The 24,158-nt window shown below is 45.2% G+C and overlaps 1 protein-coding gene across 2 annotated transcripts; it reads left to right on the top strand.

The window, feature by feature from the left end:
• SMIM10L3 (small integral membrane protein 10 like 3) lies at positions 1 to 20,256 on the top strand. Of its 2 annotated transcripts, XR_008619324.1 has the most exons (3): positions 112 to 369; positions 3,584 to 3,665; positions 17,236 to 20,256. XR_008619324.1 is itself a non-coding variant. In XM_024124885.3 (2 exons), exons 1-2 carry the CDS (start codon positions 184 to 186, stop codon positions 17,254 to 17,256), a joined length of 207 nt encoding a protein of 68 aa, XP_023980653.1. In that variant the 5' UTR covers positions 1 to 183; the 3' UTR covers positions 17,257 to 20,255. The 2 variants fall into 2 exon arrangements, 1 of the variants encoding a protein (XP_023980653.1); XM_024124885.3 differs by lacking the exon at positions 3,584 to 3,665 and having other exon boundaries at positions 1 to 369; positions 17,236 to 20,255.
• The last annotated feature ends 3,902 nt before the right edge of the window (positions 20,257 to 24,158 follow it).

Raw genomic sequence — 24,158 nt, 5'->3', positions numbered from 1 at the left:
CCGCGGCCCGCCCGCCCGCCTTACCGCCGCCTCCTTCGCTCCCTCAGAGCGGGCCAGCGGCCGGGGCGGAGGCCCGGAGGCGTCTCGGCGCCGAGAGGGCGGGCGGGCGGGCTTCGGAGCGCCGAGAGGGCCGGGTCCGCGGCCGGTCGGCGCGCGGCGGGCGGGCGGCGGGCGCCGGTCTATATGGCGGCGGCTCTGTCGGGCCTGGCTGTCCGGCTGTCGCGCTCGGCCGCCGCCCGCTCCTATGGGGTCTTCTGCAAAGGGCTGACCCGCACGCTGCTCATCTTTTTCGACCTGGCCTGGCGGTTGCGCATCAACTTCCCCTACCTCTACATCGTGGCTTCCATGATGCTCAACGTCCGCCTGCAGGTGGGTGAGCCGCGCCCGCGCGGCCCCTGTCCCCCGACCCTCCCCCGAGCGCCGGTTCGCCCAGCGCGGCCCGGCCCACCTCTCCCAGGACGATGAAGATGCCGCCGGGAGCTGCCAAGCTGGATGCTGAATGTATGCCAAACGCCGTGCGTTTCTCCCGCAACCCCACGGGGGAAAAACCCGCTGAGGTTATTGTTATCCCTGTTCCGCAAACGAGGCGGGGTGGGGACGTGGAGCGGCCTGCCTCGGGTAAGGGCCTGCGGCTGGGGCGTGGGGTCCGCGGCCAGTCAGGTGGATGCTGCCACGGGCGCCAAAGGCCCTGGCCCTGAAGAGGAAATTTTGCCCAGAAAATTACAAAATCTGGGGCGCGGGGGTAGGGGGTGCGTTTATGGTTGACTTTTCTAGTTTCCAAACTTTACGAAGCTTTGAAAAGAATTAAAACTTAAGAGAGATTAATTAATGTTAACCAGTGTTCTGCTGGAGGTATCTCATTTATCCTGGCGGGGGTGGGTGGTGGTGAAAGGAGTGGGGGTGATGAGAGAAAACGAGGTGGAAGGAGGTAGAGAGGCAAAGGTTCGGAGGCTCGAAACAGTTCAGGTGTGAAATAGTACACACCACACACACACCCAGCACCTTGGAGATCATCTTTGCTATAAATGATTGACACTTCTACATCCCTCAAATTCCAGATGCCTTTTTCTAGTGGAATGGAAAGTCATCAAATTGAGAATGATTCCTTTCCGAGTGTGTCATAGATGGCCAAGTGCTGAGCGTGTCTTGGATTTCGTTTTCACGTGGTGGAGTGTCTGCTGTGTGCCAGGCCCGGGCTCTGTGATGGAGGGATGGGTCCCTGTCCATCGAGAGCTTACAGTCCGGCAGTACTTGTGGTGCTTCCTGGTGTGCAAAATGAGGAAGCCTGAGCGGTAGCGCTACGCGGTTTTGACATGGGCGGGGCAGGTGTCTTCCTTTTTCCCTTTGGTTCAGTTGTATCAGAATATAATTGTCTCTAAGCTTGAACTGTCAAGTTTTGGGTGCCTCTCACTGGTGCTGGCAGGCCACATAAAACTTAAAACCCGGGCTTCCCCGGTGGCGCAGTGGTTGAGAGTCCGCCTGCCGATGCAGGGGACACGGGTTCGTGCCCCGGTCCAGGAAGATCCCACATGCCGCGGAGCGGCAGGGACTTGTGGCATCCTTAAGTGGTGCCTGATACCTCGGATACCTTTCCAGCATGTGGTATCAATGTGTAAAGAAGGGTGCTGGGAGTGGGGACTGGGATAAATCAGAAAGCCTGTGCTCTACCCACTTGTCACTAGCCAACTGTTGTTTGTCAGATATAGCAATTTACAAGAGAAATTGGAAATCCTGATTTTTAAATATCAACTTAACAAAAAATAAACGGTGGGCAAAACAAAATATTTGACCCCAAGCTCCACTTTGGAAACTCTTGTTCTAGTGTTACATTTATAATTTGCAGTCGTCTGTAAAAATCACAAGAATGACTGTAAGAGAAAAACCTACGTAATGTTGAAAATACCCAGTTTTGTACCATAAAAAAAAAAATCATTTTTCTCATATGCTCACTTAGCTATTTATGACCACTCCCCTAGTCCAAGCTACTATAATCACTCACCCAGACTATTGCAGGTGCCTCCATCTATTCTCCACAGGGCCCTTAGAAAAGTCTTTTAAAAATATAAATCAGATCGTGTCATTCCTCACAAAAAACCAGAAAACAAAAACTGCTTCCCATTGCATGTGGCATGCAGTTCACATGTTTCTATCCTGCAGATCTGATTTCTGTCCACCTTTCTAACCTCTCCCCTGGCCTGTTCCTTGCTTGCTATTGTTTCCCTTATTTTCCTATCTACTCTTTGCATGCACCAAGCCCCTTCCGGCCCTTGGGCACTTGCACTTGCTGTTCTTTCCACCTCGAGTGCTCTTCCCTGGCTCTTTGAGCGCTGATACATTCTCACACCCGGGTTCTCCTTTCAGATGGGTCTTTTGGGGTCACCAAGGAGGGTCTTTTGGAGTCACCAGGGAGGGTCTTTTGGGGTCACCAGGGAGGGTCTTTTAGAGTGCTGAAGGCTTGTTTGTTTCATATCAATAAGGAGCAGAGGAGTCCGTTCCTATTCTGATGATGAGGATTTCCAAATCTCTCACTTGCTTGTAAGGCAGTAGGATAATCTCTGGAAAGGTTGTTCAAATACAGATTTCAGAACAAGGAGTTTGCACTGTCATGATTGAGGGTAAATGCATTTTGGAGGCGGGAAGTTGGCTCTGAGGAGTGGTGTGGGCAGTAGGGAGAGCTGGGTACACCAGGCTGATGGATGGCTTGGTGGACTGGATGTCAAGTCATCGTCCAGGTACAGCACAGCTTTAGAGTACTGGGGAATTTGGACGCTCTGGCTGTAGAGTGTGGGCTTTGTTGGTCAGTTCAGGGGTGAGTGGGAGGTGGGGAGGCCCAGACAAGGTGGTCGCCGGGTACCTTGGGCGAGGGCTGTCTGAGAACTACGTGAGGATTTTAGGTGTGATCTTGGGCTTGGATCAAGTGCAGCAGCAGCCTGTCGAATGCTGAGGGGGGCAGGGTGGGAGTCGGGGTGTCTCTTTACTGTAATCTTTCCATTTGCTGCTTTAAACTCCCCTGCAGATTTAGAGTTTCTGTTCATCGGTGGAAGATCATTAACTTACCTGACTTGAGGGTTTAATGATTCTGGCCTCTGGTAAAGGGAAGTGCAACAGGAAATAGGGGACAGGAGTAAGGGGACAGGCCAACTCACCACCACATGCTTACTCAGGACGCTCTGTCCATCCTCTTCCTTGCAGGGGCACTGGAGGCTGTTTTGTGAGTAATAAGGAATAAAGGACTCTGTGTCCCACATGTTTACTAAGGACCCCCAAACCATCTGTCACTAGGGTAGCCAGGCATTTTAAGGAGATTGATACCTCATCTTCAATTTGAGAGTGATTAAATGAGAAAATAGATGCAAAGGGGCGTTGTAAACTGAGAAGGGCTGTGATTTAAAAATACTGTTTGCAAGCAAAGCTTAATCTCCTAGAGTCATTAGCATCCTACTTATTTATATGTAATCTGAAATACAAGGCAGTGGAAAAAAATGGGAATCCATACCAAATACTAAATGTAGTAAAAGGAAGATGAAAAAAAGTGCACTGAAAACCTGCTATAATTGAACAAGTTATGCCTACAACGTTTCAGTTACGTCAGGTCACCTAGATTCGCGTAACCATTAAAAGAGGAGGCCTGAAGGAGAACAGCTGGAGAAGATGGCATCATGAAGGTGAGTGATAGTTGTCAGACCAAGCTGTGGCCTCGGCTTTCTGAGCAGTCAGCCGCACGGCCCTGTGCTGAGCCGGCCAGGCCGAGAACCTCTCTTGGCCCGTCCTCTGCGGCCTGTCTCCCTGTTTTGTTTCTAACTGCTCTTCTTCAGTGTCCTCTCTCCGAAGGTCTTTCTAGAGCCATAGCTCCATAGGTTTCAGTGTTCACCTATCACTTGAAAATCTATATTCATTCCTTCCAACCAGGTAAAAAGAGTTGAGGAATGCGCGCAGGGCTGGGGAAGCTGGGTCCTGTTCTAAATAGAGCGTTCAGAGTGGGGCTCAGCGATGAGCAAAACTTGAAGGGGATGAGGGCTTTAGCCACGGAGATGCCTGGCTGAGCAGAGTGTTTGGTTTCATGCAGAGAAGCCTTGCAGCCCGTGCGAGAGCTCTGCGTGTCCCAGGGCAGTGGGAGGTGGCCGGAGTCTGGGACTGCGAGGCTTATGTGCCTTGGACTGCCAGGACGTTGGCCTTGACTGATTGAAATCATCTTATGGCCAGACAATTTCAAAAAGTAGTAAAGGGCTTCCCTGGTGGCGCAGCGGTTGAGAGTCCTCCTGCCGATGCAGGGGACACGGGTTCGTGCCCCGGTCCGGGAGGATCCCATGTGCCGCGGAGCGGCTGGGCCCGTGAGCCATGGCCGCCGAGCCTGCGCGTCCGGAGCCTGTGCTCCGCAACGGGAGGGGCCACAGTGGTGAGAGGCCCGCGTACCGCAAAAAAAAAAAAAAAAAAAGTAGTAAAGATTCCAAGGCCCTGTTCCAAGGGTCGACTGCCGCTTGAAATGAGTTTTTATTTTGTTGCTTGATCTACATCAAGCTCCTGGAAGAAAATTGGAGGAAATTATAGACTATTAAGGAACATCATAAAAGCTTAAGAGGCAAAGTCAAAAGCATGAGCTCAGTTAAACGTAGGGGTTTGTTCTGGCTTCTGGGATATTGAACGGCTATATACTTTGAGATGGAAAATTCCAAACATGTAGGACATGTAAAAATACCATGGAATCTTTCCTATCTTTCAAGGGAGTTCATAATCATGGTTTTTCATAAACTTTTGAGAAAAGTTCCACCTATAAAGATAGGTTGAAGTAGATTTTGAAAAATTTTTAACCTGCATAAAATTTGAAAGAATAGTACGGTGAACACCTGTATCCCTGACTCAAGTTTTTAAAAAGTCTTAGAAATAAATTCTCACATAATGGTTCAAGCAGATGTTAAAGTATATGAATTAGATCTATATGTCCTAATGTTATAAGGTATCCACCAAATATACAGTGAAGAAAAGCAAGTTTAAAAACCATCTAAGTAGTACCACATTTTAAAAAATTTTCATAAATACACATGTCAATACCTAGAGCAGGAAGAAGCATTCCAGGACCAGGAGGCAGCCCTAACTCAGGAGAGAGCCTGGGCATTCCTCCTCACATGATCTGTGCAGAAGGGCCAGTGTTTCTTCACCTCCACAGACTGGATGGCTTGTAAACAACAAACATTAATTTCTCGCAGTTCTGGAGGCCGAGATGTCCAAGATCAAGGCACCAGTATGGTCAAGCTCTCTTGAGGGCCCTCCTGGTTTGTGGCCAGTGCCTTCTTGCTGTGTCCTCACATGGTAGAAGGGGCTAGGGATCTCTGTGGCATCTTTTTATAAGAACATTAATTGGGGCTTCCCTGGTGGCACAGTGGTTAAGAATCCGCCTAATAGTACGGTGAACACCTGTATCCCTGACTCAAGTTTTTAAAAAGTCTTAGAAATAAATTCTCACATAATGGTTCAAGCAGATGTTAAAGTATATGAATTAGATCTATATGTCCTAATGTTATAAGGTATCCACCAAATATACAGTGAAGAAAAGCAAGTTTAAAAACCATCTAAGTAGTACCACATTTTAAAAAATTTTCATAAATACACATGTCAATACCTAGAGCAGGAAGAAGCATTCCAGGACCAGGAGGCAGCCCTAACTCAGGAGAGAGCCTGGGCATTCCTCCTCACATGATCTGTGCAGAAGGGCCAGTGTTTCTTCACCTCCACAGACTGGATGGCTTGTAAACAACAAACATTAATTTCTCGCAGTTCTGGAGGCCGAGATGTCCAAGATCAAGGCACCAGTATGGTCAAGCTCTCTTGAGGGCCCTCCTGGTTTGTGGCCAGTGCCTTCTTGCTGTGTCCTCACATGGTAGAAGGGGCTAGGGATCTCTGTGGCATCTTTTTATAAGAACATTAATTGGGGCTTCCCTGGTGGCACAGTGGTTAAGAATCCGCCTGCCAGTGCAGGGGACACGGGTTTGAGCCCTGGTCTGGGAAGATCCCACATGGCCGTGGAGCAACTAAACCCGCGTGCCACAAGTACTGAAGCCTGTGTGCCTATAGCCCGTGCTCTGCAACAAGAGAAGCCACCGCAATGAGAAGCCCGCACACTGCAACGAAGAGTAGCCCCCGCTCGCCGCAACTAGAGAAAGCTCGCGTGCAGTGACAAAGACCCAATGCAGCCAAAAATAAATTAAAAAAAAATTAATCTCACTCACCTCCTAATACCATCATCTTTGGAGGTTAGGGGTTCAGCATATGAATTTTGGGGGGTTACAAGCATTCAGACCGTAGCACCTCCTGATAGGTTTGTAAGACCCAATAGAAATGAATTGCTTTTAAACATAAGAACTAAAACTGTAAAACTCTTAGAACGTAGGGGAAAATCTTCATGATACTGAATTTGGCAACGATTTCTTGCCAAAAGCACAGGCAACAAAAGAAAAAGATAAATTGGACTTTGTGAATATTAGACATCGGTTCATCAAAGGATACTATCGAGAGTGAAAGCGGCAACTTACAGAATGGGAGAAAGTATAGTTGACCCTTGAAGAACACAGGTTTGAACCGTGCAGGTCCACTAATACGCAGAACTTTTTCAGTAGTATATACTAACACTACGTGATCTCAGGTTGGTTGAATCTTCAGATGTGGAACTGCAAAGGCGGAGGAACCACGTATAGGAAGGGTTGCTTTAAAGTTGTACTCAGATTTTCGACTGTGCGGAGGGTCAATGTCCCTAGCCCCCAAGTTGTTCAAGGGTCACCTGTATTTGCAAACCATATATCTGTTAAGGATTAATGTCCAAAATATGTAAAGAACTCTTACAACTCAACAACAACAAAAAACCCAATCCAAAAATTGGCAAAGGACTTGAATAGACATTTCTCCAAAGAAGATATATCAATGGCAAGTAAACCCAGGAAAAGATGGGCAATTGGAACATGTTTGTGGGCAGCCAGTCCACCAACTATGGTGAGGCCCTGACACATCATTATGATGACCTCTGAGCCCCAGCTTGCCCACTTCAGCCTTGTGGCCCCATGGGATGCCCAGAGGAGGGGCCCTGGTGGCCAGGCTCCTCTCCCCATACCAGCCCTGCAGGATGTGGACGCAGTGTCCCCCTGCCTCTGGGCTCTCACAGACCCACCGGGTCAACTTCTTTCCCTGAGACTCGGCTCCTCCCATCTCTCCCCATCCCGCTCCAGGGACACTCATGGACCTGAAGGGTGAGTGACCACTCGTTTCTCACTGACGGAATCTACCCACCCAGACCCGGGGACCCCCACACCAGGCTTAGTCTCCAGGAGCCCTCCCTAACTGCTCCAGTTCCAAATCTGAGCCCAGCCACACAGGCTGAGAAACACTCGCCCTGTGCAGCCCTCGCCTGGCCTGGCACTGCCCCTAGGATGCCTCTCCTCTGCTAGGGCGGCAATAAAATCCAGTGCTGGGAGAGAAGAATTCGGGAACTGCAAATCAAAGCCACAACGAGATGTGATGCTACTTCACACCCGTTAGGTTGGCTGTTATGGGGTGAGGGGGAGGGAAAGAATGGCGAGGATGTGGAGAGATTAAAACCCTTGTGCACTGTTGGTGGGAATGTAAAATGGTGCAGTTGCTATGGAAAACAGTTTGGCAAGTCCTCAGAAAGTTAAACATAGAATCACTGTATGATTCAGCAAGTTCACTGGTAGGTGTAATACCCCAAAGATTTGAAAACAGGGGCTCAGGCACTTGTGCTCCAATGTTCATAGCAGCACTATGGACAACAGCCAAAAAGTAGATACAGTCCAAGTGTCCATCAGCAGATGAGTGGATAAACAGAATGTTTTATACTTTCAATGCAAAATCATACATCTCTGAAAAGGAATAAAGTTCTTTTTTGGCTGTGCCGTGCGGCTTGCAGGATCTTAGTTCCCTGACCAGTGGTGGAACCTGTGCCCCCTGCAGTGGAAGCGAGGCGTCTTAACCACTGGACCGCCAGGGAAGTCCCAGAAATAAAGTTCTGATACCTGCTACAGCTTGATGAACCTTAGGGACACTATTCATAGAGACAGAATGTAGAAGGTGGTTGTCAGGGGCTGGAGGAGGAGGAATGGGAATTGTTTAATGGAACAGTTCTAGTTTGGAATGATGAAAAAGTTCTGGAGATGTGTGGTGGTGATGGATGGTAGATTTTATGTATATTTTACAGCAGTTTTTTAAAAAGTACTAGAAAAGTGATTATGCTGTTGGTTGTTGTGGCAGTGTTAAGTTGCCATAGAAGTTTCTAAGAGCCTATTCTTAATTTTGTTCTTGTATGATCACAGTAACAAACTTGGGGGTGTGGCCAGGGTCCAGTGGCTTGTACATTTTTAAGGATTTTGGCTTACTCTGAGTGAAATGGGAAACATTTCACTGAGATGTGACCTAATCTGATTTGCTTTTATAAAGGATCATTTTTTTCTTCTTTTTAAAAAAAAAGGTTTATTTTTTCTTTTAAGGATCTTTTTTTTTTTTTTTTTTTTCCCCTGCGCAGCATGGATTGCAGAAACTTAGTTTGCCAACCAGGGATTAAACCCAAGCCCCAGCAGTGAAAGCACCGAGTCGTAACCACTGGACCTCCAGGGAATTCTCTAAAGATCATATTTTTTCAAAACCTTTATTGTGGGACTATTCAAATATACACAAAAGTGGAGTACAGATGTCCCTTGGTACCTGCAAGGGGTTGGTTTCAGGACCCCAGGGGAATACCAAAATCCACAGATGCTCAAGTCCCTTGTATAAAACCGTGTAGTATTTGCATGTAACCTGTGTACATCCTCCCTTACCGAATACAATGTAAATGCTATGTAAATAGTTGTAAACACAACGTAAGTGCTATGTAAATAGTTGCTAGCACACAGCACATTCAAGTTTTGCTTTTTGGAACTTTCTGGAAATTCCCCCCCCCACCACAAAAAAATTCTGTTTTTTTCTATTTCCTCTTGGTTGAATCCTCAGATGCGGAACTTGCAGATATGGAGGGCCACCTGTAGTATAATGAACCCCATGTATCCATCACTTCTTTTCAGTAAGGATCAACTCTTTGCTAATCCTCTTTTATCTCTTCTCCCCAGTCCTGCACTGTGTCCATCTAATCACCCCACACCGGAGTATTTTAAATAAATCCCAGACAGAACAGATCACTTTTTTGGTTTGTTGCTTAGTTTTTACTTTGAAGTAATTTGACTTACAGAGGTTGCAAATCAGTGCAGAGAGTTCCCATAGACCCTTCCCCCAGCTTCCTCGAATGTTGACATCTTACCTGGCCAGAGTACAGGCATCAGAACTAAGAAGTTAACGTTGGTGCAATACTATTTGGTTTTCACCCGTTTTTTCCACCAGTGAATTTTTTTCTGTCCCTGGACCCCACAGTGCATTTAGTTGCCATGCCTTAGTCTCATCCAATCTGTAATTTCCTTAGTCTTGGCTTTTATGTCCGTCAGTTGTTTTTTCAACTTTTGGATGTTTTTCACTTTTTGGCTGTTATGAGTAATGCCGTGCACATTCTACAGGCACACCTTAGGTATTGTGGGTTCGGTTCCAGACCATTGCAATAAAGCGGTTATCGTGCTAAAGCGAGTCACGTGAACTTTTTGGTTTCCCAGTGCATATGCAAGTTATGTTTACACTATACGGTAGTCTATTAAATGTGCAGTAGCGTTACGTCTAAAAAATGGACACACCTCAATTAAAATCACTCAATTGCCAAAAAATGCTGACCATCATCTGAGCCTCCATTGAGTCGTCATCATTTTTGCCGTAGTAACATCAAAGGTCACTGATCACAGACAACCATTACAAATATAATAGTAATGAAAAAGTTTGAAGTATTGCAGGAATTACTAAAATGTGCAGATACGAAGTGAGCAAATGCTGTTGGGAAAATGGCGCCAATAGTCTTGCTCAATGCAGGGTTGCCATAAACCTTCAGTTTGTAAAAAACACTGCGAAACGTAATAAAGCGAGGTGTGCTTGTATAGGTGTTGTGTGGGCATGTGTTTTCATTTCTCTTGGTTATGTACCTAGGCATGGAATTGCTGGGTCATATAGTAACTCTGCATTCAGCCATTTCAAAGAGATCACTCTTACTTCACGGTAAGAGTGGAGGGTGGAAGCAGGGAAACCCTTAGATTAACAGGAGAGGATGCTGGTGGTTTCTCAGGATGCAGCAGGGGAGGTGACGGGAGGAGGTTGCACTGTGGGTGTATCTTGGTGTTTGAGCCAACAGGCTTGCCTGCCTGCCTTAAGGGAAGAGGTGGTGTGAGAGAAAAGCTCATTAGCATCTCTTTGTGTGTCAACTATACATGTTCTGTACCCATTTTTCTGGTGGGTTGTTGGTGGGTTTCTTGGAGCGACCAAGAAACCCACCAACTTATCAGACACCTTATCAGTTGTCTGTGATAAGAGTTGAAATTTTTTTCCAGTTAGTATATTTTTGACTTTGCCTATAGTGTGTTTTTGCCATACTGAAGTTTATGTAGTCAAATTTAACAATCTTTTCTGACTTTTGGGTTTTGTCATAGTTAGAAAGGCCTTCCAAATGCTAAAGATATAAGGAATTCACCTGTTATTTATTCTGGTACTATTGTATCATGTTTTACTTTTAAATGCAGTGTGTTGGAGTTTATCCTGGTATATGGTGTATGATGTTGATCCAAACTGACCGTTCTCTGAACAGCACTGCCGGGAGAAACCTCGTGTGTATGACATTCTTGTCCTTGTATGTACATTCACTAGAAAGCAAGTTTCGAGAAGACAGAGCCCTTTTTGTCTGCTTGGTGCACTGTCCTGATACCAGTGCCTAGAACAACGCCTGGCTTAGGGGCTCCGTGAACGCTCATTGATTGAATCTGTAGCAAAAAATCATAGGTGTAGAATCCCAAAGGAAAGGTTATACTCATTTGTAAATAATTTTTAAAGTCATTGCCAACTTGCCCTCCACAGAGGTGCTGCACTGTGTGCTCCCTCTGGCCATGCGGGGGCCCTCTGGTTGCTCCCCGTCCCCTGTGGCCACTCCAGCCTGGCCTCAGCCTCTGTCCCCCACTGCAGTGTGCTGTCCCCCACTGCAATGTGCTGGTCCGTGCTTAGGCCACTTCCGTGTTGCCATCCAGTGGTCACTTCTCTGTCCTCTGCTTTACAGACCCCCTCAGCAGCGTTTTGTCACTGGTTCCCTCTAATGCTCTTGCTGATAATGGTACTAATAGCAGCTGTTTCTTGGATGCCACAGGCTGCTGGTCAGAGAACATGCAGGGTGCTTTCACATGTGCTCACACATCCTGAGGAAAGAGGACACAGCCTAGCTCAGCCATCCTTCTCGCCTCTCGGCCCTTGGATGTGTGAGCGCACCTTTGAGCCTCTGGGTGGCCGAAGCAGGGGACAGAGTAGTGGCCCGCAGGAGCTGCACAGCCAGCTTAGAGCACAGGTGTGATTTGGACGCGCTGAGTGGTTTGCAGCAGGAAGTTGGTCCCTGTGGTCTCCTTCCTGTGCTTCTGAGTCAGTGTAGCAGAGATGACCCAGCCCTTCCTATTCTTCATCCTGTAAACTGTGTAGCAACTTGAGCAATTTGTTACTCAGCTTGTGTGTATCAGCTGCCTCCTCAGGCTGACGTTTCAGTGGTGAGCTCAGTGATGGTCAGGTCCGCTAATGCTCACCTCTGAGAGCTGAGTGTGTGGTATCACTCATATGTGGGACCTCAACATGACACAAATGAATGTACACGCAAAGCAGAGACAGACTCACAGATACAGAAAACAAACTGGTGGTTACCAAGGGTGGGGCAAATTAGGAGTATGGGATTAACAAATACAAACAATGGTGTATAAAATAGATAAGCAACAAGGATATATTGTATAGCCATCATCTTGTAATCACTTTTAATGGAGTATCATCTCTAAAAATACTGAATCACTATGCTGTACACCTGAAATTAATATAATATTGTAAATCAACTATACTTCAATTAAAAAAAAAAGGGCCGTGAAGCCAGGTGGCCTTGGAGCGCATTTGTGAGCTGTCACCAGGCAGGACCCCCGTCAAGCCCATTGTTGTCTAACGTGGCCGGGCAGCCCCTGCTCCACTAGCTGTGTCTGCGCCCCCAGCCCCACGCCGGCCTGCTTTGGGAATAGCCTTGCCGGCTGGCTTTTGGAAGCCTAGAGGCTGGGATATTTTTAGTTTCCAGAGCAGTGGCATCCAGCCCATCACGTCCCTGCGCCCATTAATAGCTCAGGTTAGGGAAGGGGAGGTGTCGCCGTCCAAGAGGGCACAGCTGCCTAACTGGGTCAGGCCTATTGTCACGCAGCAGGTCAGCTGCCTCCACAGCTGGGGGCTCTGGTGGGAGAGACTGCTCCTGTCCGCCCCGAGGATCGTGGACACACCAGAGAACCTTGTCTCCCTGCACACCTCACCCGCTCTGGCCTCTGTGGTTCCATTTTCAACCTTTGTCATTCGTTGAGGGTCAGGGGGAGGCCCCTGTGGGGGGTATGGAGTTTAAGTTTGGGAATTTACCCCCAGTTCTGCACTTTGTTTTTCCTGAATCGTACGGTCTTGAATTTCAGAATAGACTTCTCTCATTCTGGGGCAGGGAGGGGGTGTGTCAGTTTTTGTGGATAAGATAGTTTGCCATAATTTATGCTGCTTATTATTTTGTAGACTTAACATGGGGGTTGAGGGGTGGGAAATGATGAGGAGAGAGCTGGGGCCGAGGATGGTTAGTTATATAATTGTGCATATTTTATTTGGTATGATATAGTGTGCCAATATGTATGTATTCAAAAGTATAGTGAGAATAAACCACAAAAAATATTTCACAGATGACTGCATGTTTGGAAATTACTTGAAAATTATTTCTGGCTCTCAAAATATAAGTAATGTGTGTAACTGTCTAATATCAAAAGAGGTGGCTGGTTGAGGGCTCAGAGCCAAAATGTTTTACTGACCTACTGAAGTATTTTTGTTAAGATAATTGAATACATAGTTTATTATGGCATTTCCTAAAGAACTAGGAGATCTTCAGTAAGCAGTTTATTCTATCAGTATTGAATGTATGATTACATTAATAGTATCTTATTCAAAATATTTTAACACAATTCTGGCAACACTTCATCTTTCTGAATCGTACTAAGTCCTCATACAAGGACATAATAAAAGTAGTTAGAAACTAATTTTCCTGAGAGTTGGCCCACATTAAGTGACCTGTTTTTCTTTAGAATTTTTTTTAAACCTGTTCTAATATGTATTAAAAATATATTTAGGAATGCTTCCATTTCAGGAAAATGTTCATTCTTTTTTTGTTTGTTTGTTTGTTTGTTTTTAATGGAGGAGAATTGTCTCAGAGCTTAGGTGTAGAAGAATTCTAACCATTGATTTATTTATTTATTTTTGCTGTGTTGGGTCTTCGTTTTCTTCGCGAGGGCTCTCTCTAGTTGTGGCAAGTGGGGGCCACTCTTCATCGCAGTGCGCGGGCCTCTCATTATTGCGGCCTCTCTTGTTGCGGAGCACAGGCTCCAGACACGCAAGCTCAGTAGTTGTGGCTCACGGGTCTAGTTGCTCCGCGGCATGTGGGATCTTCCCAGACCAGGGCTCGAACCCGTGTCCCCTGCGTTAGCAGGCAGATTCTCAACCACTGCGCCACCAGGGAAGCCCCAATGTTCATTCTTAGTACATTTCACATCAGTAAAATAAATGTAAGGTTTAAAATAACATGCTTTGGAGAGTTAATTTGAGAGAACTGTCAAGTTAATTAGATTTGACTTGGTGAACTTTGAAAGTGTTTGTTTTGATTCGTAGCCGAAATTGCACCTCTTAAAAGTACAAGTGTAACTGTGTGAGGTGATGGATGTTGACCCGTGGTGATCATTTTGCAATATATACGAATATCGACTTACTATGTGGTACACCTGAAATTAATACATTTTATGTCAGTTATATCTCAATTTAAAAAAAAAGAATTGCACCTTATGTTTGCGTGTGGCTTCATACTGCTCAAATATATTTGTATCAGTTGTTATATGGAATAATGGTCACACTTGTACAGATCAAAAGTTTTGAGCGTGCCCTGTGGAGATATATATATATCTCCGTGGTATAAATAAGCATATATATACTATTTTTATAAACTATGTATTTTGCTCTACCAAAATATGGTATATATTATAAAACATAGAAAAAGTTACAAGGGGAACAAGGTAAAAATGAACTAGGCAAAGATGTTCTGATATTTTCTCCCATGCTCCTTGAGTTGGGGGCACCCCACTTTAACAGCCGCTGGCCTAGTAGAGTGAGTGAAGAGTTCTTCAGAGTTTACCTGACGCTAACTTAGTTGTTTGCGCAGGAAACGTATGTAACCGCCCTCTTTTAGAAGCACTCAACGCAATTGATGTACACAACCCTGGGTTCTCCCGAGGCGCTTTGAGTCTCCCTCCTTAGTGGCTTTGGTGGGCCCCTCGCCCGTCTGGCCTTTAGATCCTGGAGACCCCTGCCTTCTGTACCTCTGTCTTCTCTCTTGACCTGTTACACCGGGCCGCCATTTTATCTGCCTCCCCAGAGCTGGCGACTTCTGAGTCTAGGTCCCCAGCTCTGACATCGCTCTTGAGTAAAGGATGTACTGATCCACCTGCTTGCCAGAGCCCCGCAGCCCCACTCTGCTGCCCAGTCTGAGCACCTTCCCTGCCTTCCAGACCTGCTGGTCCTCCTCCTCTGCGGTTAATAACACCTTCGTTACCCAGAGCGGAAAGTCAAGAAACCTGCGGGCCATCTCACCTTCTTCTCTACCTAGTCAGTCACCAACTTAAAAAAGATTCTTTAGTTTCTCTCTCCTCTTTACTCTCACAGGCTTACTTCCTTTTTTCCCCTGCAGTATTAGAATAGCCTCCTAATTGGTCTCTTTAAGGTGATTCCTTTCCAGTCTAGCCACCACACTGCAGCCGGAGAAGTTAATCTAAGAAGCAAATCCAGTCATCGTTTCCTGGCTGAAAATTCCTCAGCGGCCCTCCGTCACCTGCTGGATGAAGGCCAGCTCCTTAGGACGGTGGCCGGGGCCTCTCACTGTCGGCCCCTGCTCCTCAGTGGCTCCACAGCCCCATGGCTCAGGCCTCCTTGCTTTCTCCCTCCGCCTCCAATGATACTTACCTGCTGCGTTTTCTTCCCAGTGTACTCTCTTTAAATTTTAAAAAACTTAACACAGTCATAAAGCTTAATGAGTCTCCTGGTGCCACGAGATTAGTTAAGAGAAACAGCAGTTTCCTGTCTCCCATTTCTCCATCCAGCCGACCGCTTGCAGCTACAGCTGGTTCTCTTAGTGTTTACTTCTCTGTCTCTAAATTGCACGCTTGTAGTGTTGCTTCTTGACTTTTCATTTTTTGAGTTAGTCTTTGTCTTACTGTGGGAGAAGAGTCAGACGCAGCTGTCTTCTACCTGAACCCCATTTCCATCCCTCCTCCTTCCAAAAAGAGTTACTGCATTTTAGTTAGGTTGCTGTTCCTTAGGCTAGCCTCTTAGAAAGATTACTGAATACAAAGCATGTATTTTTTTTGTGGTACGCAGGCCTCTCACCGCTGCGGCCTCTCCCGTAGCGGAGCACAGGCTCCGGACGCACAGGCTCAGTGGCCATGGCTCACGGGCCCAGCCGCTCAACGTATGTATTTTTTAAGTTGAAACATTTATCGATGTTCTCTCGAGGTATGCTCCTTTTTAAAGGAACATGTGTCAGACACTTTTTAAAGGTCATCAATTAAGGAGGGAACTAGTAAGATGTTATAATCAGTGTAAAGCAGAATTTAGACAAAACACATATAATCAGGAATGCTAAAGTGAATTTACAAATAGTTGTAAAACTGGTCAATATGCATAGGGCAGTAATCCGTTGCAGTCCTCTGGACAATATTAATTTCCATTTCTTTGGACAGGAAATCACTTGCCTTCCTCTTAAGTTTTCTACAACTTAGAGCTGTGAAGCATCAAAGAGAAAGTTGTGGAGCTCTGTTAAATTAGATAACGCAGAGGATGCACTAGACAGCACACCCAGTAATGTTGTTTTTTGGGTCCATTTCAAAGCCTTTCACAGTTTTTCCTACATCTTCCCCATTTGGAGCATAATGTCACAGAAAGATTATTCTTGGTCACAGAAAAAAGGCTGGTCTCCGTAGGTTTGCAGGTGCCTCAGGGTCAGTGACCACATGGGCCACCTCGAGTTTGCTCTTGAACAACTGGTGAAGTCACAGATCAACTTCTGTCCAGAAGTTTTCGTGTGGAATCTGAGAGTGGGGAACTAAGCCTAAGAAGCTTTCTCCGCCATATTTTTACCTGCAGTACATAAAAATCTGGGTGAATTCTTCTCTTATGGAGGCGCCAGAATTTGCTGAGATTCCTGACCAGCCGGCGAGTGATCTGAGTCTGTAATCTTGGATCCCAGGACCCCTCCAGGCTGGTTTTCCTGGGAGGGCTTTGTAGACATCGGATCCATAAGTAAAGTTGCCCTTGATTCCTTAAAAGTGGCTTGTCGTGCCTGAGTCACTGAGACTCATTCTCAAATAGGACGCTTTGGTGAGACCTTGGTTGCCTCATTGTGTCATCCAATTTATCCTGGTTAAAGGGAGGACAGATTTTTTTTTTTAATTTTATTTATTTTTGGCTGCGTTGGGTCTTCATTGCTGCGTGCTGGCTTTCTCTGGTTGTGGCGAGTGGGGCTCCTCTTCGTTGCGGTGCATGGGCTCTAGGCATGTAGGCTTCAGTAGTTGCAACACATGGGCTCAGTAGTTGTGACCCGTGGGCTCAGTAGTTGTGGCTCTTGGACTTAGTTGCTCCACGGTATGTGGGATCATCCTGGACCAGGGATCGAACCTGTGTCTCCTGTTGGCAGGTGGATTCTTAACCACTGTGCCACCAGGGAAGCCCCCAGGAGGACAGATTTTTATCAAACCTACAGGAATAACTATATTGCCACGAAAAGTGCAGAGCCTCAGAATGTATACTTTTATTATTTTTAAGTATTTTTAGGAAACACTGCATTAATAAACTACTGTTCTTTTTGTTGTGGTTTCTAATTGGTAGGTTGGGAGGTTGATATCCTGTTTTCTATCACAGTGTAGGTATCCTTGGGGTACTGGAGACTGTCATAGAGATCTTTGTATTTGTTGGGAAGTAGCTGTGTATGGACTCTCTTAAGACCCTGTCTTCATCATTACACTTTAATTTGTTGGTCTTTTCCAGGTTCATATTGAGATCCATTGAAGGCCTTCCGTGGACTGACAGGCGTGTCCTGGGGCTCAGGGTGTCAGAGAACACACAGCATGAGGGACGGAAAGGGGACTCTCAGCACCTGCCTCGCAGAAGAGAAGGGAGCGGGCGATGACTCGGACAAACTACTGTACAGAGAACTGTTGTATACGAGAATGCAGGAGGAGAGCGCTTGCCCATCAGATATAACTTCCAGGATGAATAAGCCTGCGGTTGATGTAAATGGAAATTCACAAAATGAGGAGTTATCACTGGGAGTGAAAAATGATCTGAGAGAGGTCAGCCTCTTGCTTCACGATGGCAACAAAGTGCTTCCATATCTGCAAGAACCAATACGGAGAAATTCAGCTTCAGTAGCTGCTCAGAGCAAGACTGTGGATCTGTTCTTTGCTCCCACAGGAGAGCGTTTTGCTGGGCCATCCTGTGGCGTCGGGGGAGCTTACGGTAGGGACTGGCCGGGAGAAGGGCCCAGGGCCACTGACAGCCACGGAGGACGGAGCCACAGAGGAAAGCCTTGGGGGTCAGGACTACCGTGCCATCAAAAATGGTTAGAAATGGGGATTTCTGAGGATGAACCACCAAGTGCTTTTCTGGAGAAGCTGGACCCTGAGTTGGAACCCTCTTGCCTGCGTTCCATCCTGTCTGCACTGCTGCACGCACATCCCCAAATATTCTTGAATGATGAGACGAAATGTGTTTTCCCTGGCCATTCAAAGCCCATGTTTTCAGAGCAAAGAGTAGACTACAAGAAAATGCTTTTATGTGTAAAAAGTACCTCAGATGATCTGCAGGAAACACTGGCGTTACTGGCTCTACAAGCTTCTGAATTAGCAAATCTCTTATGCCATAGTTAAGGTACAGGCAGAACAATAAAAACAGATTAATTTTAAAAGTTGTCCTAGAGTGATTTCTTTTGCATTAAGTCTGGATGCACAGGGTGCAGCCATGAAGCTCCTGCTTTGGTCTGTATGACCAGACATACTTAAAGTCAGTGGAATTTAAACTCATGGAAAGCTGGTTGATACGGAAGGAAATTTTTGATTTTTAAATTGTGCTTGAAAGACACTCAGAATTGGGAAGCCATGTCAAGGAGAATATTGATATATCCTATATAAATATCAGATTAGAATCAAAAGATTTAACAAAGTTTTTAATTTACCTTCAGCACCCATCCTAAAGGGCTGCTGTCCCAGATACTGTCTCTCTAGACTGTCTCTGACTGTCTAATGGAAGTAGATATTTGTAAAGTCGACTCTGAGCCAGGCTGAGTTGATTATGGTAAGCTTGTTACCATTTCTGCATTTTGCAGAATAATTTGAGCAAAATCTGATTTCTTTTCTCACATCCCTTTCCTTCCACTTGACATGCAATTTAAATGGAGGCCCTACGGTGAAAGTTGCAATATTAACGTTACCTTTAGATAACGCTTTCTCAAGCTAGGAACCCTAGCAGTGTTACTCAGAATAAAAAATGAGCTTGAGCCTGTCTGCCGGGGCTCAGTTATAGAGAAAAATCAAGCATTTCCCTTAGAGAAGGTTTCCAGTTTCTAGGAGTCGAGGTATCTCTTACACTAAGGTTATTTCCTGAGAGAACACCTTTTGTTCTGTGTTGACCACTTTGATAAAAGGCACTTAAGAGTGTAAGTTTTTAAAGAGTCCGAAAGTAAGGCTTAACCATTTTCGGAATTATTGATTGCATCTATCAGTTTATATTGTGTGCTAAATTACTATGCCGTGTGCTATTTCAGTGTTTTGGGGAAATGAAAAATAAAACCTGTTCTTTAGCATAATAAATGTCTGTTTTCCGTGTGTAGTCTTGGTTCCCCTTGTCTTCATTACTAATGCTGCCCTCCTCATATGCAAGTCTTTTAGCACAAAGTCATTTGCTGATTTAGAAGATTGGAAGCAGAGAATGAAAAGTATAACGTCAAGTTACGTTGGAACTCAACTCTCACTTTCCTCCCCGGATGTAACGGAATGCTGTATTGTGCTCCTTGGTTATGGGGGGTGCGCTCAGAGAGCCCCAAAGTAAGAACCCTTGTGGAAAAAACGATCTCTAGCCGGTCTAAAAGGACACCGACTTGACCGAACGATTAAAGCCCTGGTTAGTGGACACTCCGCCTAGGGGTCACCTGTGGGTGGTGAAATGAGATGACACATTTCAGTGTTTCAGAATGGGAACTGTTTTCTTGTCAACACCTTCTCCCTGTCCCCCGCCTTTTTGTTTTAAGCTCAGTCTGCTACTTTGAGGTGGAACTTTCTATGACTCATCAACTGTTTTTTTAAATTTTGCTTTGTAAATTCCAAGTCTGTAAATTTTCAGCCAATTGCAAACAACAAATACTGAATTTCCTGCTTAGCATTAACTAAATTAACTTGAAGTGTTTTCATATGGTTATATCAGAATAAGGTGTGTTTTTTCTAAAAGCTTTGTGGAAAAGCTCACAATAACTTTTTTTTTTACATTAATTTTTTAATACACTTATACTAAGCTGAAATTTTTCCCTTTGGTGCTATATTGGTTCCAGTTCTGTCTGAAGGTGGCCTCTCCTGCGGAAAGTTCTGGGGTAGAGAGGTGATGGTAATTATAGTGCATGAAGTTTCATGACTGTGAAAGAAGGCCTTCTATAAACATTTTAATTTTTGAAGCAATTAGTAGAGAAATAAGATATTCTTTTGAATAAATTGTTTCCATGATTGAATTATAAAAGGGATCACTCATTTGAAATATTTTAAGTTGTATCATTTTGGCAATGAAAACTAAGGGAAGCCTGTTTGAAAAGTTCTGACATTTATATGCATTTTCTTCTTTTTTGCCTTTATGGATTCTGTTCTTAAAGATTGAACAGCACACTTTAAATTTAGAAACGGTGTATAGCACAAAATCTTGGACTCGGTTATTCTCATTTGGAAATCAGATTTTTTTTTTTAACATTAGAATGAATGTTGAGATCTTGAAGTGATTATGAAGTTGCAAGCCTATAGAGAATAAAAAATTAAGAAACTCTTGCGTTTAAATCGATCATTCTTTATGTGACTTGATTTTATAGCTAGGAAGCAAGACGTATTTTGGAGCTCGGCATGTGTATTCTAAAATGCATATAGACCATTTACTATAATTTCACAGAGAGTAAGAAATGTGGGGACTTCCCTGGCAGTCCAGTGAATAAGACTCTGTGCTTTCACTGCTGAAGGCCCAGGTTCGCTCTCTGGTCGGGGAACTAGGATCCACAAGCCTCTCGGCATGCCAAAAAAAAACAAAAGAGAAAAGAAATGTGCTGTAAGATTCTTTTTGCACTTTGCCATAGATAATTTTTAAATTCTTCTCAAACTTTCCAAGGAGAAGAAATAGAATTAAGGGATCTCCTAAACCATATGAACTCAGAGCTGGAAATGGCCTTTAAACACCAGCCAATTCTGGAAGCTTTGAAACACACGTCATCCAAGTGATAATCTGTACATTCAATGTAACCATTTGAAGTTAGAGGCCTAAATAAGATTTCACAGGATGGTTGCTTCTACTTGGCTCTCCTTTGCTTCCAAAATGTTACCTCTTTTTTCCAGTTTTATGGAAACTTGGTTGAATTGGATCAATTTTTAAAAAAAGCATCTCTGGACTTCCCTGGTGGCACAGTAGTTAAGAATCCGCCTGCCAATGCAGGGGACACGGGTTTGAGCCCTGGTCCGGGAAGATCCCACATGCCGTGGAGCAACTAACCCCATGCGCCACAACTACTGAGCCTGTGCTCTAGAGCCCGCGAGCCACAACTACTGAGCCCACGTGCTGCAACTACTGAAGGCCGTGCGCCTAGAGCCCATGCTCCACAACAAAGGGAAGCCACTGCAATGAGAAGCCCGCACACCGCACACCGCAACAAAGAGTAGCCCCCATTCGCCGCAACTAGAGAAAAAGCCCGCGTGCAGCAACAAAGACCCAATGCAGCCAAAAATAAATTTATTTTTTAAAAAAAGCATCTGTGCACTTTTATTTGCACTTCAAACTCTGCAAACTATCCCTTGAGCTGTATATATGCACAGCTGAAATTTGATTAGAGAATATTGTTTGCAAAGGGCCTGACTGCTTAGGAAAGGTCATCTTCATAGGATAAAGTTTCCTTTATCCTGAAACGAATGATCTACCTTTATAGAGGCGTACCAAGATGTTTTAACTGAAGTGTTGCGGGTCGAGTTGGGAGGGTGTGAGGCGGCCCCGCCGGATGAGACACACACCTCATCTTTCTAGCGTGTGCCATTGGGTGTGAGGCATCTTTGAGGGCTGGTTACTTCTGGTAAACAGCGGTTTGTTTAAGAAGTAGGAGCAGGCATGGCTGTAGTTCTGCCCTGCCTATATTTTGAGTAGATTCTTTACAGTTCATTTAAAAAATTGTTTAGGTACATGACACAGGGAATTTTTATAGGGGAGCTGTGCCTCACCACAGTATTAGAGTGGAATTCTCCAGTTAACTTTAATGCTTTTAGTTTTTAGTTTTTAAAATTAATTAATTAATTTGTTTGTTTATTTTTGGCTGCATTGGGTCTTCGTTGCTGCGTGCAGGCTTCCTCTAGTTGCGGCGAGCGGGGGCTGCTCTTCGTTGCGGTGCGCGGGCTTCTCATTACGGTGGCTTCTCTTGCGGAGTACGGGCTTTAGGTGCACGGGCTTCAGTAGTTGTGGCACGCGGGCTCAGTAGTTGTGGCTCGCGGGCTCTAGAGCGCAGGCTTAGTATTTGTGGCTCATGGGCTTAGTTGCTCCGCGGCATGTGGGATCTTCCCGGACCAGGGCTTGAACCCATGTCCCCTGCATTGGCAGGCACATTCTTAACCACTGCACCACCAGGGAAATCCCAATGCTTTTAGTTTTTTTAAGGAAGTGGGCTTAACCTGTGTTCCCTTCCCCATCTACCTACTAAGTGTTCTGTTTCTATCAGAAACAAGTAGCTTGCTTCAAGATTGGAAAAAGGCTCAGTATTCTAGCTCTTAAAGCTTGTCTTCTATTATTTTTAAGATTAGAAGCACTCTGCCGCTGCTGTTTATCTAAGATGACTTGGAGAAAGCAGCAAGTCTCTGTGCTCCTTTGGCTTAAGTTGCTGTATTAGTCATTCTCCAGAGAGACAATAGGATAGGAACTTCCCTGGTGGAGCAGTGGCTAAGACTCTGAGCTCCCGATGCAGGGGGCCCAGGTTCGATCCCTGGTTAGGGAACTAGATTCCACATGCATGCCGCAACTAAGGAGCCCAAGAGCTGCAACTAAAGAGCCTGCCTGCCGCAACTAAGACCCAGTGCAACCAAATAAATATTTTAAAAACAACAGGCTATACAGATACAGATATGAGATTTATGATAGGAATTGGCTTATGTGATTATGGAGGCTGAGAAGTCTCACCATCTGCCATCTGCAAACAAGAGGCTCAGGAAAGCTGGTGGTGTCATTCAGTCCAAGTTCTAAGGCCTAAGAACCAGGGACACCAATGTCCAAGGGCAGAAGAAGGTGGATGTTTCAGCTCAAGCAAAGAGCAAAATTGCCCTTTCTCCTTTTTGTTCTATTCAGGCCCTCAACGTTTTAGATGCCCACCGGCAATGATGAGGGTGATCTTTACTCAATCCACCGATTTAAGTGCTAATAAGCTCTTCCAGAAATACTCTCACACACCCAGAATTAATGTTTTACTAGCTATGAGGGCATCACTTAGTACGTCAAGGTGAGGTAAAATTAACCATCACAGTTGCGTTGCTACCTCTTTTCAACCAAATTCTCAGATGCATCGAGAAGTCTAGTTCTGGGACTTCCCTGATGGTCCAGTGGTTAAGACTCCACGATCCCAATGTCGGGGGCCTGGGTTTGATCCCTTGTCAGGGAACTAGATCCCACATGCTGCAACTAAAAAAAAAAAAAAAAAAAAGTCCTGCATACCACAACGAAGAAACGAAGATCCTGCAAGCCGCAGCTAAGACCCAGCACAGCCAAATAAATAAATAAATATTATTCAAAAAAAACAAGTCTAGTTCTTTGTAGGACATGTAAGGGGATATCAGAGCTAGGACATAGCGCTGTTCCTTGTCACTCCCCCGCCTCCCTCCCATGACTTGATAAGTACTCATTCCTGTTTAGAAACACCTACGACTATGTGACAGTGATCTGAGAAGAGGGGAGTTGGCTTATTTTCCATGCAGGTACTTTGTTCTCTATGCGGCGAACATGCACTTGTCTGAATTCACTTAGAACCTGAGATTGCAGCGGGAAGGGAAACAAACTCATTTTCCAGCCTTGTGATGCCTTTGGGAGAGGAGATTGAACCACATTCGGGTCCCTGCCTCCAGATGAGTGGTAGGCGGGGTTCATGGTTAAGTTAATGTTCACATTTCCTATTCCACTGTGTAAAGTCAAAGTTTGGCAGATACGTGAATTTTAAAACATTTACACATTTAGAGTTTCTGTTAAAATCAGCTTCTCCTTTTTTCCCCTCAATTAGGGATTCCCAACAAGAATATCTTACCAGACACCTCCCTTTAGTTCTGCGTATATATTGATTTCGGTTGGATGTGTTATATTCTCTGATCTGCCTCTTTATTGCCTGTATTTTCACACTGCCTCTACAAAGGGTCTTGGAAGGTTGGAATCAGCTGTTTTGGGTTTTTTTTTTGTTTTTTTCTTTTGTTTTGTTTTTTAACATTTGTATCATTTAATATGGTGAGTATGACACCAAAAATGACTTAACTCTTATGGCTCTGGATTTAGTTTGTTGGGAGAAAGAAGTGGGATCCAGAACAAGGGATGAAAATGCCTGGTTCGTTCCGGATGAGAATCGTTCGGGCCAGGGGACCTGCCAGGTGAGGAGGAGACTGGGGGTTAACTTCCAGAGAGCCCCCTTCTCTCAGTGGGAAAACCCGACTTTTTCATAG

The sequence above is a fragment of the Physeter macrocephalus genome, chromosome 14 (genome assembly GCF_002837175.3).
Source record: "Physeter macrocephalus isolate SW-GA chromosome 14, ASM283717v5, whole genome shotgun sequence".
NCBI lineage: Eukaryota > Metazoa > Chordata > Mammalia > Artiodactyla > Physeteridae > Physeter > Physeter macrocephalus.
The sequence above is the reverse complement of the archived record's forward strand: the minus strand, read 5'-3'. Positions and strand labels throughout refer to the sequence as shown.

Coding starts and splice junctions, on each gene's coding strand:
- SMIM10L3 (XM_024124885.3), top strand. CDS start 184: ATGGCGGCGGCTCTGTCGGGCCTGGCTGTCCGGCTGTCGCGCTCGGCC. Junction 370..17,235: donor TGCTCAACGTCCGCCTGCAG/GTGGGTGAGCCG, acceptor GGTCTTTTCCAG/GTTCATATTGAGATCCATTG.